At 37.5% G+C, this 14,259-nt stretch overlaps 1 protein-coding gene across 4 annotated transcripts in view; it reads left to right on the top strand.

Annotated features, from left to right (window-relative positions):
- Positions 1 to 14,259, top strand: part of CFAP43 (cilia and flagella associated protein 43) — a 114,558-nt gene that overhangs the window by 96,501 nt on the left and 3,798 nt on the right. For all 4 annotated transcript variants that reach the window (XM_025273791.2, XM_025273785.2, XM_044934921.2 and 1 more), the window contains 8 exons: positions 463 to 582; positions 3,858 to 3,965; positions 5,392 to 5,478; positions 6,398 to 6,486; positions 8,035 to 8,248; positions 9,379 to 9,491; positions 10,755 to 10,914; positions 13,828 to 13,992. In XM_025273791.2, coding sequence (XP_025129576.2) covers positions 463 to 582; positions 3,858 to 3,965; positions 5,392 to 5,478; positions 6,398 to 6,486; positions 8,035 to 8,248; positions 9,379 to 9,491; positions 10,755 to 10,914; positions 13,828 to 13,992 — 1,056 coding nt within the window. The remainder of the gene's footprint in view (positions 1 to 462; positions 583 to 3,857; positions 3,966 to 5,391; positions 5,479 to 6,397; positions 6,487 to 8,034; positions 8,249 to 9,378; positions 9,492 to 10,754; positions 10,915 to 13,827; positions 13,993 to 14,259) is intronic.

The following is a 14,259-nucleotide window of genomic DNA, read 5'->3' as shown; positions in this document are numbered from 1 at the left end:
CCTTGTGGGTAAAATGGCCTTGTAGCCACCCACGCCTCCTGTTCCTCTCCATGCACTGGGTCCCGTCCCATCCATCTGCTTAATGCTGTCGCTCTAGCCATCTGCCCCATTGCCCTGCAGCACCAGTTTGCCCCTCTCTACTGGATTTTCCCGTAGATGCACGCTGTAGTCTTACGTGTTGTATACATCTCTTATATTTACAAAAGAAAAAAGACTCCTTTGAAGGTTTATTAAAAAAAAAAAACACAAAACCTTTGTATTATGGAAAATGTCAAACATATGTAAAAGTAGATAGACAATATAACAGACCCAGGAGTAACATCTGTGGCTGAAGGGGAAGCCCAGAACACCTCACAAGGCCTGCCCTCCACCTGCCCCTTCCTTTTGGCAAAATGTAAACAATCACTCCCTAGGAACATCTGATGTTCCAACATGTTAACTTTGCTGCTGATTTCCTTTTAGTCTTTAGAAACAGAAATGAAGAAACTTCAAAATTCTATTCAAGAAGGCACACAGAATTTTGATGAACATTTGAAAAGACTCTTTGAAAGGAGAGTGAAGGCAGAGATGGTTGTCAACCAGGTAAATAAAAGCTTCACTTATATGACATTCTTTTAAGGAGCCTCCAAGGCCTTTCAGTCTTCTTAGGATAAAGACCAGCACCCTGTCTGGCAGGAAGGCCCTGACTTGCTGGCCCTGCATCCTGTTCCAGCCTCATCTGTGCCACCCACCCCCTCACTTGCCATGCTCCACTCTCTGCCACCTGGTTCACACCACCTCCTTGCTCCCAACTCTGCCAATAATACTGTCTTCCAACCTCTTTGCTTCCTGCACTATATTTACCCATCTGTCAGCTCCCAACTAGGTTAGATCTTCCTGTTATATATTCTGTTCTTTTACTTTCTATCACTTAGTACAACTGAATTTTAATTTATTGAGTTACTTTTTAATGCTCCCAAGACTAAGCTCCATGAGGGTAGGGACTGAGTCTCTCTTGTTCATCCTTATATTTCCAGCAACTGGCAAAGGGTTGGGCTCATCCTATATGTGGAATGACCCAAAAAATCAGATGAAAAATCTGACTGACTTTGATTCAGCAATAAGAATGTAAATGAAGTATACAATAACTTAAAAACAAGAAGACGAAGAATGAAGCCTTTAAATTCTGAGGGAAAATTATTCCTAACAGATTCTATGTCAGACCAAACTATTAATTGAATGTAAAAAGAGAGTAATGATATTTTGAGAAATGCAAGGTCTCAAAAATTTTTGAGCACCCATTCTCTGCAAGTTAATGGAAGATGAATCTCACCAAAGCAAAGGGGATCAACCAAGAAAGATGAGAGGAGTTAAGGAAGCTCCTGGACGGTATCTGTATTGTCAGGGTCCCAACAGGAAAAATACCCTGAAAGGGTTACATTTAAGAGAGGGAATGCAGGGACTCCTAACTGAGGTATGGGCAGGGTTAAGGGAAACAGCAAAGAGTGGTGAAACTCCCAGAGACTAGAGGTAATGGGAAGCCAGTATCATGACTAGAGCTAAAGAGGCAAGGGAAGGGCACTATTCCCAGGACCCAGTAAGACCTGTAGCCATGGGAGACGGGCTGTTCCTCAGGAGTTGTGGCCACAGAGAGAAGAACATGGTCACAGGCCCAGGAGGGAGGGAATGTGTGCATATAGTAGTTGGTGGGGGAGATTGAGAATGAGTGCTCCAGCATTAGTCATAGGAGTACATTAATCATAAGGGCCCCGAAGTGGAGATAACCCAAATGTCCAACTGTGAAATGAATAAATAAAATGTTGTTTATTCATGTAATGGCATATTATTCAACAATAAAAAGTACTAATACATTCTACCACATGAATGAACCTGGAAAGCATGCTAAGTGAAAGAAGCCAGACACTCTGGGCCACATGTTGAGTGAGTCTATTTATATGAAATGTCCAGAAGAGGCAAATCCATAGAGACAAAGTTAATTAGCAGTTGCCTTGGGGTGGAGGCAGGAAGACCTCTGGAAGGTGTGGGGAGAAATGCGAAATGACTGCTAACGGATTTTTTTTTAGAAGTGCTGAAATACACTAAAATTGTGGTGTTGGTTGCACAACTGAGAATATAAGTTTAAAAACCATTGAACTACAGACTTTAAAGAACCGAATTGTATGGATTGTGAAAGACATCTTAATAAAGCTGTTATTTTTAAAAGACATATTTAAAACATCCTTTCATATAAGTGAAGTCACTCAGTCGTGTCCGACCCTTTGTGACCCCATGGACTATAGCCTATCAGGCTCCTCCATCCATGGGTTTTTCCAGGCAAAAATACTGGAGTGGGGTGCCATTTCCTTCTCCAGGAGATCTTCCCGACCCAGGGATTGAACCCGGGTCTCCCGCATTCTAGGCAGATGCTTTACCATCTGAGCCACCAGGGAAGATTTTCATACAAGACAATGAGGAAATTATTAAAGGCTACTATCAAAAGGAGTCCACTTTAGAAGATCCCCTTAATGGGACAATTTAAGATTCAACAATGATAACAATTGCAATTAATTTAAGCCTATCAAATTTATTAGGTTAATGAATTTGTGATTTTTAAAAATGCCTTCAAAGGATAACAACCAGTTTATTATCTGCTGCTGCTTCTGCTAAGTCGCTTCAGTCGTGGCCGACTCTGTGTGACCCCATAGACGGCAGCCCACCAGGCTCCTCCGTCCTTGGTACTCTCCAGGCAAAAATACTGGAGTGGGTTGCCATTTCCTTCTCCAATGCATGAAAGTGAAAGTGAAATCGCTCAGTTGTGTCCGACTCTTAGCAACCCCATGGACTGCAGCCTACCGGGCTCCCCCGTCCATGGGATTTTCCGGCAAGAGTACTGGAGTGGGTTGCTATTGCCTTCTCCAGTTTATTATCTAAAAACTAATAAAGAGAAAGTGTCAAGAATTTACTCTGCTTTTCTGTATGAACTACACTGCCAGGTAACCAAATAGCAGATAGGGAGAAGCATGCCTTTATGAAAGGATTTCAATTAATAAGTGAAGAAGGAATGCTAGAAATACAGTATCACCATTTTGCAGCTCTCAAAGGATTAATGAACCTAAGCACTGAGATCTACAGCTGCTAACGTCTCAGAAAGAAAGACAATTTGACACTACCTGTTTCCTGATCAAAAAACACCATGTCCCCTATGGTCTTTTAAGACACAGGTCTGATCTGTCCCCTGACCCAGCTGCAAATTTTCAAGAAACACATGGGGTAAAGGACTCTGTTGAACTCACCATAAGTGAGCAGTGAGCAAAACTCAGACTAGGTGAAACTACAGATAACTACAAATAAATGTGAGGGAAAGAAAGGGCTGAAAGAGAACCTGTGGATAATAATAGGCTTTCAAAATGTGACAGTTTTTCCAACAGACAAGTTATACGGTAGTGCCCAGAAGATGCATATTTGGGTAATAATACTGTAAAGAAACACAAGGAAGTGATTACTGTTAAAGTCAAAACAATGGTTATTATTGGAGTTGAGATGAGGATGGGGGCACATGGAAGGGCTATGGCTAAGCTCCAGTTCTTGAATTGAGTGGTGATTACAGTGGTGTTTTGTCTTAATAATAACTCATTAAACTGTACATTTGTTTTATGTGTTTTCCTATGTATATGTTTTATCTTGCGATGAAAATTGAAAAAAGGTAAAAACAACTGAGTAGTTATTGCAAGTTTATATTCCCTTTTTCTCGAAAAGAATTTCTCTTTCTCGTGTGTCATAAACTTGCTTAGTGACTGCCAAGTCTGTGACCCTCAATAGAAAATCCTTTCCCAGGTGGGCACATTGATCATTTTTCCCCTTTTAAAATATTTCTACAGGAGGAATTGAAAATAAACAACCTTATTTTCTCTTTGCTGTTGGATGAAGAAATAAGCTCTAGAGAAACATTCCTGAACAACTACCTTGCAAGGAAGCAGGAGGAGAGGGTAAATACAGTGTCTGATATCTGAGTATCAGCAGTTTCTGACCAATTGCTCCCACTTGACAAGAGTCCATACTCCTGCCTGGCCCCTTCTTTCTTTCTACATTCCTTCTCAAATGTGTGTGTGTTCCTTGGCTCCCTGTCTGGGACTTTTAACCACTGACTGGCTATGGGACCTTGGACAAGACATAACCATTAAAGCTATTTTCAAGCTCTTCTCTAGGGTGTATTGTTCTTTCTGGACCATTTGGCACTCTGTTTCACTAAATATGTAAGTAATGGGTTAGCTTATAGAATGAAAAGCTGTAATATTTTTTAAAATGCTAATAGATATGTTTCATGAAAGAGACAGTGAATACAAAATGCTTGTCACATAATTTTCAAAAGATGTCAGGTTTTATTAATAGTATTAATAAATGATATTTATGAATGAATGATTTAAAGTATCATATGACATTCACTTGTGTTTTCCAGACACTCAAAGGCAGGCAGGGGGATGAGAAAGCCATTTAATGAAAATAAGAAAGGGCTTCAGCTGTATCCTGATTAAGAGTTGTTGGCATGGGGAAGCCTGGAGCAAGTTAATTAGAACCTGGGCTACCTATGTGTTTGGTTTGGGAAGCAGATTTGGCTTTCCCTGGTTGGTCCTCAGTTGAAAGTGATGGCAAAAATTAGGAAAGCCGAAAGTTATTGACCAAGTTCTGACAGTTTGGGGAACAATTACTGCAGAGGTTGTGGTTTCAATTCCTGGCTGGTTGCAGACTGTGAGTCAAGTTCTTTTTTATATATGGCCTGGCCATCCTCCATTTACTAATATGTATCCAGTCTCTCAGAACCCAGGCCCACATGACTCCCAAGCCTGTGCAATTTCATCACCCACACTGCTCTGCCAAGGGTGTAGTATGCTCCCTGGTCACTTACACACTCATGTACAGAGCTGGCTACACTTTGAAACAGGTGATTGGATGTTTGTCCTTTCAAAGCCTCCAGTGGGTTTACTTTCTTCTATGAATGTTATCTGTAATTGATACTTCAATTCACATTAATCTTGTACTAGGGAATTCCCTGGAGAAGGCAATGGCACCCCACTCCAGTACTCTTGCCTGAAAATCCCATGGATGGAGGAGCCTGGTGGGCTGTAGTCCATGGGGTCTCGAAGAGTCGGACACGACTGAGCGACTTCACTTTCACTTTTCACTTGCATGCATTGGAGAGGGAAATGGCATCCCACTCCAGTGTTCTTGGCTGGAGAATCCCAGGGACGGGGGAGCCTGGTGGGCTGCCGTCTGTGGGGTCGCACAGAGTCGGACACAACTGAAGCGACTTAGCAGCAGCAGCAGGGAATTCCTTGTTCTTTTTAGTATGCTCAATATTTGTATTTATCCTGAAAACTCTCCAGTTCCAATCTTCTATTCCTGATGTTATTCTAGAACCAGACCACAGAGGCCATCCGGAAGTCTAGAGAAGACCTGGATACGTATAAGGAACACTATGACAACTTACTGGCGGAAGACAAAGTGAGAGCTGCTGCCTCAGTCACTTCCCAATGTGCTAGCATTGCTGCTGCCTGGATTTGGGGAAGATTAAAAGGGATACAATCTAATCTTCTCATAGAATTTTCTCCTACTGTAATTCTCAGTTATGGGTAAACTCCATTCTAGGCCATTGTGTATTTCTAAAAATCACTGTGTAAAATAAATGTTTGTAAACTTTCCTCTGGTTTAAACTTTCTCTTGCACAAAAAAAGAGAGAGCTCATCTAGACTTTAGAGCCTTTCAAACTTCAGGTTGCAATCCCCCTTAGCTGGTTATGAAATCAGTTAAGTAGGCTATGACCAGCAGATTTATAAATGGAAAAGACTAGGATAGAAAAGCAAACAGAAGAATAGAATGGAATGTAACAAAATAGAGGTACCTTGTCTGTTTTATGAATATTATTTTGTGAAACTTCAGTTCTAAATAAAACCCTAGTGGTTCAGACAGTAAAGAATCTGCCTGCAATGCAGGAGACCTGGGTTCAAACCCTGGGTCAGGAAGATTTCCTAGAGAAGGGAATGGCAACCCACACCGGTATTCTTGCCTGGAGAATCCCAAGGACAGAGGAGCCTGGAAGGCTACAGTCTATAGGGCTGCAAAGAGTTGGACACTACTGAGTGACTAACACTTCACTTTTACTTTACTTCAGTTCTAAGTGATTTCTAAGACCTCTTATATGAAATAATATTTTTAGTTTACTGAGGTGCTTCTTCTGCAAGGTAAATCTTTGTGAAATCCTTGCACAGTGAGTGGTCACCCTTTAACAAGTCTATGTTATAAACCAAATATTCATGGATTTTTAAAAATCAAAGTGATACAATTGATATTTTAACGAGTATTTTCACAGATAAAAGCCTTCTGAACAAAGTTGCAATCCTGGGAATGATATGTTTTTCTTTAGGTTCTGGATCGCAGCTTTAAAAAGGAATTTTCTGAAATTCCCAGTCATCAGGTGGATATACTCTACAAACTTTTTAAACGCCGACCAAGGTTTGTTTCTCCTTTGCTATCATGTTTCTGAGAAAAAAAAATTGGTATTAGATTTTAGCTTTTTCTCCAAATTATTTCATAATATTCAGTGTAACATCATTTACATGAAAATGTCCAAGTATTTTTATCTTAACTCAGTTTTTTAAAGATTATTATATCTTAGCAGTACAATGAAGACTGATGACTTCATTATTTAGAAATTAAGTGTCTAGGTAATCATAGTGCTATTATAGGTCCTGTTTTATACATGAAAGTAGTTCCTGACAAGATATAGATGGCAGACAGATTTATAAACTGTTTTTCCCAAGATGTGTTCTAACACGTATGCATCCCTTGCGGTGTGAATTGGAATTACACATAAAAGGCTTCCAGGACAAAATAAGTTTAAGGAAATACAGGGTTGAAAAAGATATATAATTTTCTTTGCTGAAGAACATTTCAGAACTTTCTGTAGCCTTTGCATCCCATGTGAGAAATAGAGTAGGAAGTGTTTTCCAGACCCTTTCCTCAGAGCATCTCATGTGATTGTGTTCAAGACAAAGTTTGAAAAATGCCAGTATGAATGACTGACAATAACCATTATCAACATAGTTCTGAAATATCTGATTTTGATACTTGAGAGTACCAAACAATTAATTTCACAAATTTCCAAATTTTTACCTATACAGATTTCCATAATTTTTAATCAAACATAATGTAGGAATCACGGAGTTTGTCACAAAGGCTTATCTGTGTCTAAGATACAGACTGATTCTCTCACTTTTGACAGATTATATGCAACCTGAGAAATTCAGCCTAGAACAAACCTTGTATCTTGGTTTCCCTGTTTTTAAAGGAGTGAGTTATATATGCCTATGAAGAAAGAAGTGAGACCTATCGAAAGGCAGTAGTGGAAAAAGTATAAGCTGTATTGTCCAGCAGCATTAGCTTTAAATACTAACTCCACACCTTTCAGACCTGTGGCCTTGGTCAGTCACTTCTCTCAGAGACTCACTTCCTTCTAGAAAAGGAGGGTAACTATAGTAACTTCACAGCACACTGTGAGGCACCTTGAGGGTGAGTGCTGGCACAAATCTCAGTACCCTTCCCTTCCCAGCTGCAGCTCGGGAAACAAAACCAGTCCATAATGTAGATAAAAAAGAGGCACTTCTCCAGGTGCGCGCATAGCTGAACATATTCCAGGCTATCCACCTGCAAAAAGGCATCAGCAGAGGACACGTGGGCCGGAACCAGGGAACATCCGCACTTCTCTCAGGCATTTACTTGCCTGCTTAAAATGCCCAGAAGGGAGACATTTTCTTGTGCCGTTAAAGCTTCCAGTGCTGATTGCAGTTGGGGGACATCTGTCGTCCACTTACGGTCATGTCTGAGGATCCCAGAGATGTCGAAAGGCCCCAGCAGGTGCTTTTCTCTTTGGAGTAATCCACCCACTAACCACAGGGAAGTGCCATGCAGTGTCACACCTCTGCTAAAGGTTATATTATTTAACAGTGATTGTTTTGTATGTGAAAATATGAAACGTTGATGGGCTTTTATTGATAATACCAGGATTCACAAACACAAAATACATGCAGAAACGACCAGTCTTGTGCCTTTTGGAGAGCGACCAGGATCTGGGAAATTGAATAAGGATGCCTTTGACCAGTTAATGAAAGCCATGGATGACTTGGACAGTACTAATAATATGCCAGAAGGCTTGGACACCTCTGTCTGGGAACATTTCTGCATGACCAGAAGAGCAAAAGTGGAAAATGAACAGAAAGTATATAACATTTTATCATTCTATTTTATTTCATTTCACTTAGTATGCTAGTATCAAATATATAGTTTATGGTGGTCAGTCCTTCTAGAAAAGCTAATTATTTAGGTTTCCCATTAGGGTAGCAGTTAGTAATATTAATAATAATTATAAAGAAATAAAATATTAACCTTAGTCCGATTGAGGGCTAAGTACAGGCCTACTTGTAGACCCACTATCCAAAATGATGGCCATTAGCCACACATGGTTATTTTTTATGCGAAATAAATGTGGACAGTTCTAATTGAGATATGCTGTTATTGGAAAATATGGGCAGAGTTAGAAGATTTAGTATGAAAAAAAGAATGGAAAATGTCCCAATATTTTTTATATTCTTTACAGGTTGAAATGATAATGTTTTGGATATATTGTGTTAAATAAAAGAGTAAAGTTAATTTCACCTGTTTCATTTCACTTTTGTAATGTGGCTCCTACAAAATTTAAAATTATCTGTGAGCTGGCATTGATGGCTCACATGACATTTCTCTAGGACAACACTGTTATAGACACAACTTCTGTCTGCTCTGGTCTTGAGTAGTGTTCATCTCTTTTTGCATAGACTAGAATTATATTTCACCAGAACCAACCAGAACAAACTTTATAGTTTTGCTAGAATGTTTTGTTAATGTAAAAAAACAGTAGCAATTTGAGAGTGTGTTTAATTGGGAAAAGACTCCTTCCTCTTGTTGCTTCTTGACCACACCCTGCCTCCACTGCCCCAGATTCCCTAAATTGGGTGCCACATGTGCGAGGCTGTCATATTTTTGTTGAAGTATCTATGACTGTAAAATTTTGTCTAAGATGATAAGATATAAGAAAATCCTAGCTGCATGCCTGTTGTCTTTCAGTGAGAAGCAATTTTGACACTTTTGGGGGATACTTTTCTAATTATTCATGGGATGTGCCATGTAAGTTTCAAGTTTCTTGTATTACATAATGGCAGGGATTTAAATTTTTACTAATTTATTAGAAAGTTGGACTTAAGTTTTGTAATAAAGTTAAAAGATGTATATTTCTCAAGTTCTTTAAAATTAGTTTGCTTTTATTTCTAAAGCTCCATATGTTCTGAGATGTTTGTGGTTTGATTTCTTCAGGTAAAGCAGAAAGCTGCTGGCTTAATAGAAATGGTGGCTTTCCTCCGGAGAAGAACTGAGGATGATGAGAAGGTGCAACATGAAATTGAAAAAGTGTTCCATGAGCTCATCCTGTAATTTGAACCTTTCATTCACGTTCATGTTTTCAAAATCTAAGCTAGGGCTAAATTAAGTTGTGTTATCATGGGGGGAGCGTGCTGACTCACTGGTTTACAGCTGGCACTGACTTTACCTATTCATGCTTTATAGCTTCTCTTGGAGAAAGTGCATTTTGTTATGTAAGACCTTATTTCAGAATGAAATTTACCTTCATGCTCCCTGTTCTTACTGCAAACCATCAAGTTTTTTTTGTTTTGTTTTACTTTTCAATGTTTTTCCTTTTTAGAATTTGAAGTATGATTTACTTATATGAGTTTCAGATGCACCAATAGTGATCTGATATTGCTATACATTACTCAGTGATCTCCATGATAAGCCTCATTAGCATTTGTCATCCTAAAAAATTCTGATAATATTATTGACTATATTTATATTCCCTATGGTATACCTTATATCCCTGTGACTTACTTAACAAACATGTAAGTTTGGGGAAAGGCTTTTATTTTAATCTCCTTCCACATAAAAATACAAAGAATATGTTTCTGCTAGTAAGTACTTTTAGGCTCAAGCCACACAAGCAAACAGTGTGGGAATTTAGGCAGATATCCAAGAAATTTCCATCTATATGCCTCATAAGCTAATATTTTTCTTCAGGGGAGCTTGTTGTATTTTCCTGAGTGACTAAGATACTGTCTTCTGTCCTTGCTTCACTTTTGGCCATATTTAAAGCCACATTGATAAATACTTCTCTGATGTCTCCAAATTCATCATTAAGCATCATTTTCAGATCTAGGTGATAAGCAAGAATATGGATTACCTAAAAATAGATTTGATAAGTAGCATGCAGATTAAACATTGTTAATATAATATCAGAGATCAATACATGAAGTCAGAACAAATCTACCTAAAGTAGATTTGTTTTTTGGTAGTGTCTCTGATTTTTTCCACTTATGTTCAAAAGCATATCAATCTTTTCTTAATCATGAAGTAAAACTTTATGAATGTGTTTCTGTGCATACCATTCTGTAAGCAGCCCAAGTGTAATTCCATATCCTCAAGAAAAGAAGTATCACAGAGATCTCTAGGACAGCTTGTCATTGGAAAAATATTTTCCACATTAATCTCCAGTGTGTTTCCTTTCAGCTTAAGGAAAATTAATTTTGAATTTTATACTCAATTTTTATATCATATTTTATTGAATGTATATATCAAATGATAGGTGAAATTTGGAATATAAATATTCACAACTACTTATTTTGAAGTCTTTTTCAATTTAGATTACAGGAAGAGAAAGTGAAATTCCAGTTGAATTTGACGATCCAAATCCTCCTTAAACAAGGACAGGTAGAACTGGAGAATTTCCAGTTAATGCTGGATTATTCTGATGCAATCCTCATCAACAAGATCATAATTGAAGACTTGAATTCTGTGATTCGGGTAATTAGCATTTTTTAAAAAGAAAAAACATGTCACCTGCTTTGCCAAATATTTTTCATGTTCCCCCATTTCTATGGGAAATCATTCAGTTGAGTCAATAAGTGATTCCTACCCTGAATAAGTTTACACATGTGTCCAGGCCCCACCTCTAGACATGGATATATTTTCTAAAAGCTTCCCAGATAATTTTAAGGTAAAAAGAAGTTCAAGACCATGGAGTTAAATGTTCATTCTAGTATACCATCATTTTGTTAGAGTCAATTTCCTCACCTAATGATAAGTTTGATAAGCTTAGATAATTAATTTCAGATCTTGCTTGTTTTTTAATATAAACATCTAATGTTAAAAATTTCCTTCTAAGCACTATTTTAACTACACTGTACAAATTTTGATAGTTTGTATTTTTATTTTCTTTCCACTTAAAATATTATCTAATTCCCCATGTAACTTTCTATTAGAAGTTACTATGGGTTATTTAGAAGTATGTTATTTAATTTTCAAATATTTGGGAATTTTGGGCTATTTGGAAATTATGTGCTAATGTTGTTACACGTATTACTTGCTCGTAACCCATATTGCATTACTATTGTTCCTTTAGGCAGTCAGTTGTCTTTTAGAGTGATTAAAAATAAAGAAAAAATGATTTTCTATTTCCCTTCAATTTCACCATTTCAAGAGATCTTTCTTTGTGTGGATTGAAGTTTCTGTTTTGTATTATATACCTTCTGCTTAAAGAACTTTTAGCTGAATTGTCTGCTAGTAATGAAATCTGTTTTCCTTTGTCTGAAATTGTCTTTGGTTCACCTCTATTATTGAAAGATATTTTACTGGTTTCCCTGGATTGACAGACTCTCTCTCTCTCTGTCTTTTCACTTTAAAGTTGTTCATCTCCTTCTGGCTTACAGAACTTCTGACAAGATGCCTACTGTATCTTTTTAATCTTTGTACCTCTTAATGTAGTGTGTCTGCCTTTGAGATTTTCTCTTTGATTTTTAGCAGTCTGAACATATGTCTAGGGGTGTGTGTGTGTGTGTGTGTGTGCATGATCCTTTTAATGTATTCTTGACTTTGGCTTGCTAATATATTTTGTCCAGGATTCTTGCATCCATATTCATCAAGGATATCAACCTACAATTTTCTCTTATTGTGGTGTCTTTTTCTGGAGTTGGTAACAGGGAAATATTGCCCTCATAAAATGTTTGGATGTATTCCCTTCTTTTCAATTTTTTTCTTAAGTGTTTGTGAAGGATTTATATAAGTTCCGGTATGTTCTATTTTCACTTACATTCATTTCAAAGTATTTTCTAATACTGCTTATGATTTCTTCTTTGATCCCATTGAATATTTAATAATATATGATTGAATCTCCACATATTTGCAAATATTCAGGTTTTCTTTCTGTTATTGATTTCTAGTTTCATTCCCTTGTAGTCAGATCAGACACTTTGTATGGTTTTCATCTTTTAAAATGTATTTGGATTCATTTTATGGCTAAACATATGGTCTGTATTTGAGAATACAGAATAGTGTATATTCTGCTGGTACTGAGTGAGGCATTCTGTGTATGTCTCTTAGATCTTGTTCAAACCCTTTATTTCCATATTGATCTTCTATATACTTAAAAACCTTGAAATAAACAGTTCCACGGAAGAGGGAACCATGCACTATATCAATTACTTGACAAGAGCATGGTTCTCAACACTCAGAGTGTTGGTTCAGGAGCTCAAATGGCAATGGCTGAAGAAATAATATGAAGTGAGGAAGTTGAGACCAGGACTATTAATAAATCTTATGAAAAAACTGACTGAAAGGAAAGCAGAGAGGAGATGTAGTAGTTTGACAGAAGTGTTTCTCAACCTCAGCACTATTGACTTTTGAGCTGGATGGTTATTTGTTGGAGAGAGCTCATGTGCTGTGTATTGTGTGGAGGTTTAAAAGCACCCCTGGCCTCCACCTACTAGATGCTCATAGCAATGCCTCCCCTTCCAGTTGTGTCAGCCAAAAGGCCTCCCAATGTAGTTGAATGTCTGCTGGTGGGGCAATGTTTTGCCCATTTGAGAGATACTGCTGCAGAGAAATGTTTGACCTTAAGATTTGGGATCTGGTGTTGACAAGATCAAGGGTATGTTCATGGGAGCTGGGTGGCTGAGCAAACAGAGAAAATATCATTGAAAGTGAGAAATTCGAGGACTTGAGGCCAAGCAGTGATCAAAAGATAAAAATAATTTTTAAAAAGAGTAGTAGTCTTTTTAAAGACTACTCCTTTTTAAGAACAGTAGTAGTCCATAGTCTAATGATCTTGAAAAAGCTAAGTTCTCTAAGGAGAAGAGAGGAAAAATATAAAATGTTAACTGATGAAACTCACATACAAATTTATTTTAGAATCTTAGTAGTTTCACTGTGGCAATCTGGGGGAACATGAAAATATGAAAATATTACTGAACTTCATGTAGTCCATTTGAAATGAAGTATAGAACATCCAAATGATTAAATATTATACTTAACCCATTCGATTTTCTTGTTTTCTCACTAGCTACCAACCAGATACTGTTGTGCCTAGTGTGTTAAACTACAGTCCTTTATCTTTAGTGTCAAGAAGCATGGGAGAATAGGCGTACAAACACGTACAGATTGATGATGGCAGAAGGAATTCCTGCCTAATCATTGACATAAAAGTAAATTGGCTATGCCATTCAAATTATCTTATAATCCTTTCTGTTTAGTAACTATCTTGTTTTATATCATGATCAGATTGTGCCCATGAAGTAATTTTTAATGTCTGCTACATTTTTAAAAGAAGATAGAATTATCTCTGCATTCCAAGTGTTTTCTAAGAAAAGCATTCAGCTTCAACTATTCTGAATGCAGAATGTTATACGAATGCCAGTTGTGTGTGTGATTTTTTTTTTTAAGACTCAAGGAAAAAAGAAAGTTGCTAGCATGATGGAAAGTAAAGAAGTCCATAAAGGAATATTTCAGATTGAGTGGGAACATAAGAAGATGGAGATGGAAATGGAAGATCTAAATCAGAAGGCTTGGGATATTCAGATGCTGTTTTTTTCAAGAGATCGTCAAAAGGTAAGTTCTCCCTGTGCCCCACTATATAATTTTAATTTCAGTCATTAAAGTATTCACTCATTCAACCAATATTTAATAAGATGCTCTGTGATGTCAAGCATGTCCTATGCATAGTATTTCATAATGTGACTGTGGATTCTGTTTCTTCTTCTGTAGTTTACATTTGCTGCTTCTGGTTCTTTGTGACCCAGTCAGTAGTATAGTTCTATCTTGCAATTCACCAGGAATTTCCTAAATGTCAAATCGAGTGATCCCTTTCCCAGTCAT

This window comes from Bubalus bubalis, chromosome 23, assembly GCF_019923935.1.
Source record: "Bubalus bubalis isolate 160015118507 breed Murrah chromosome 23, NDDB_SH_1, whole genome shotgun sequence".
NCBI classification, from domain to species: Eukaryota; Metazoa; Chordata; class Mammalia; order Artiodactyla; family Bovidae; genus Bubalus; species Bubalus bubalis.
This window is presented reverse-complemented; position numbering and strand designations above follow the sequence as displayed.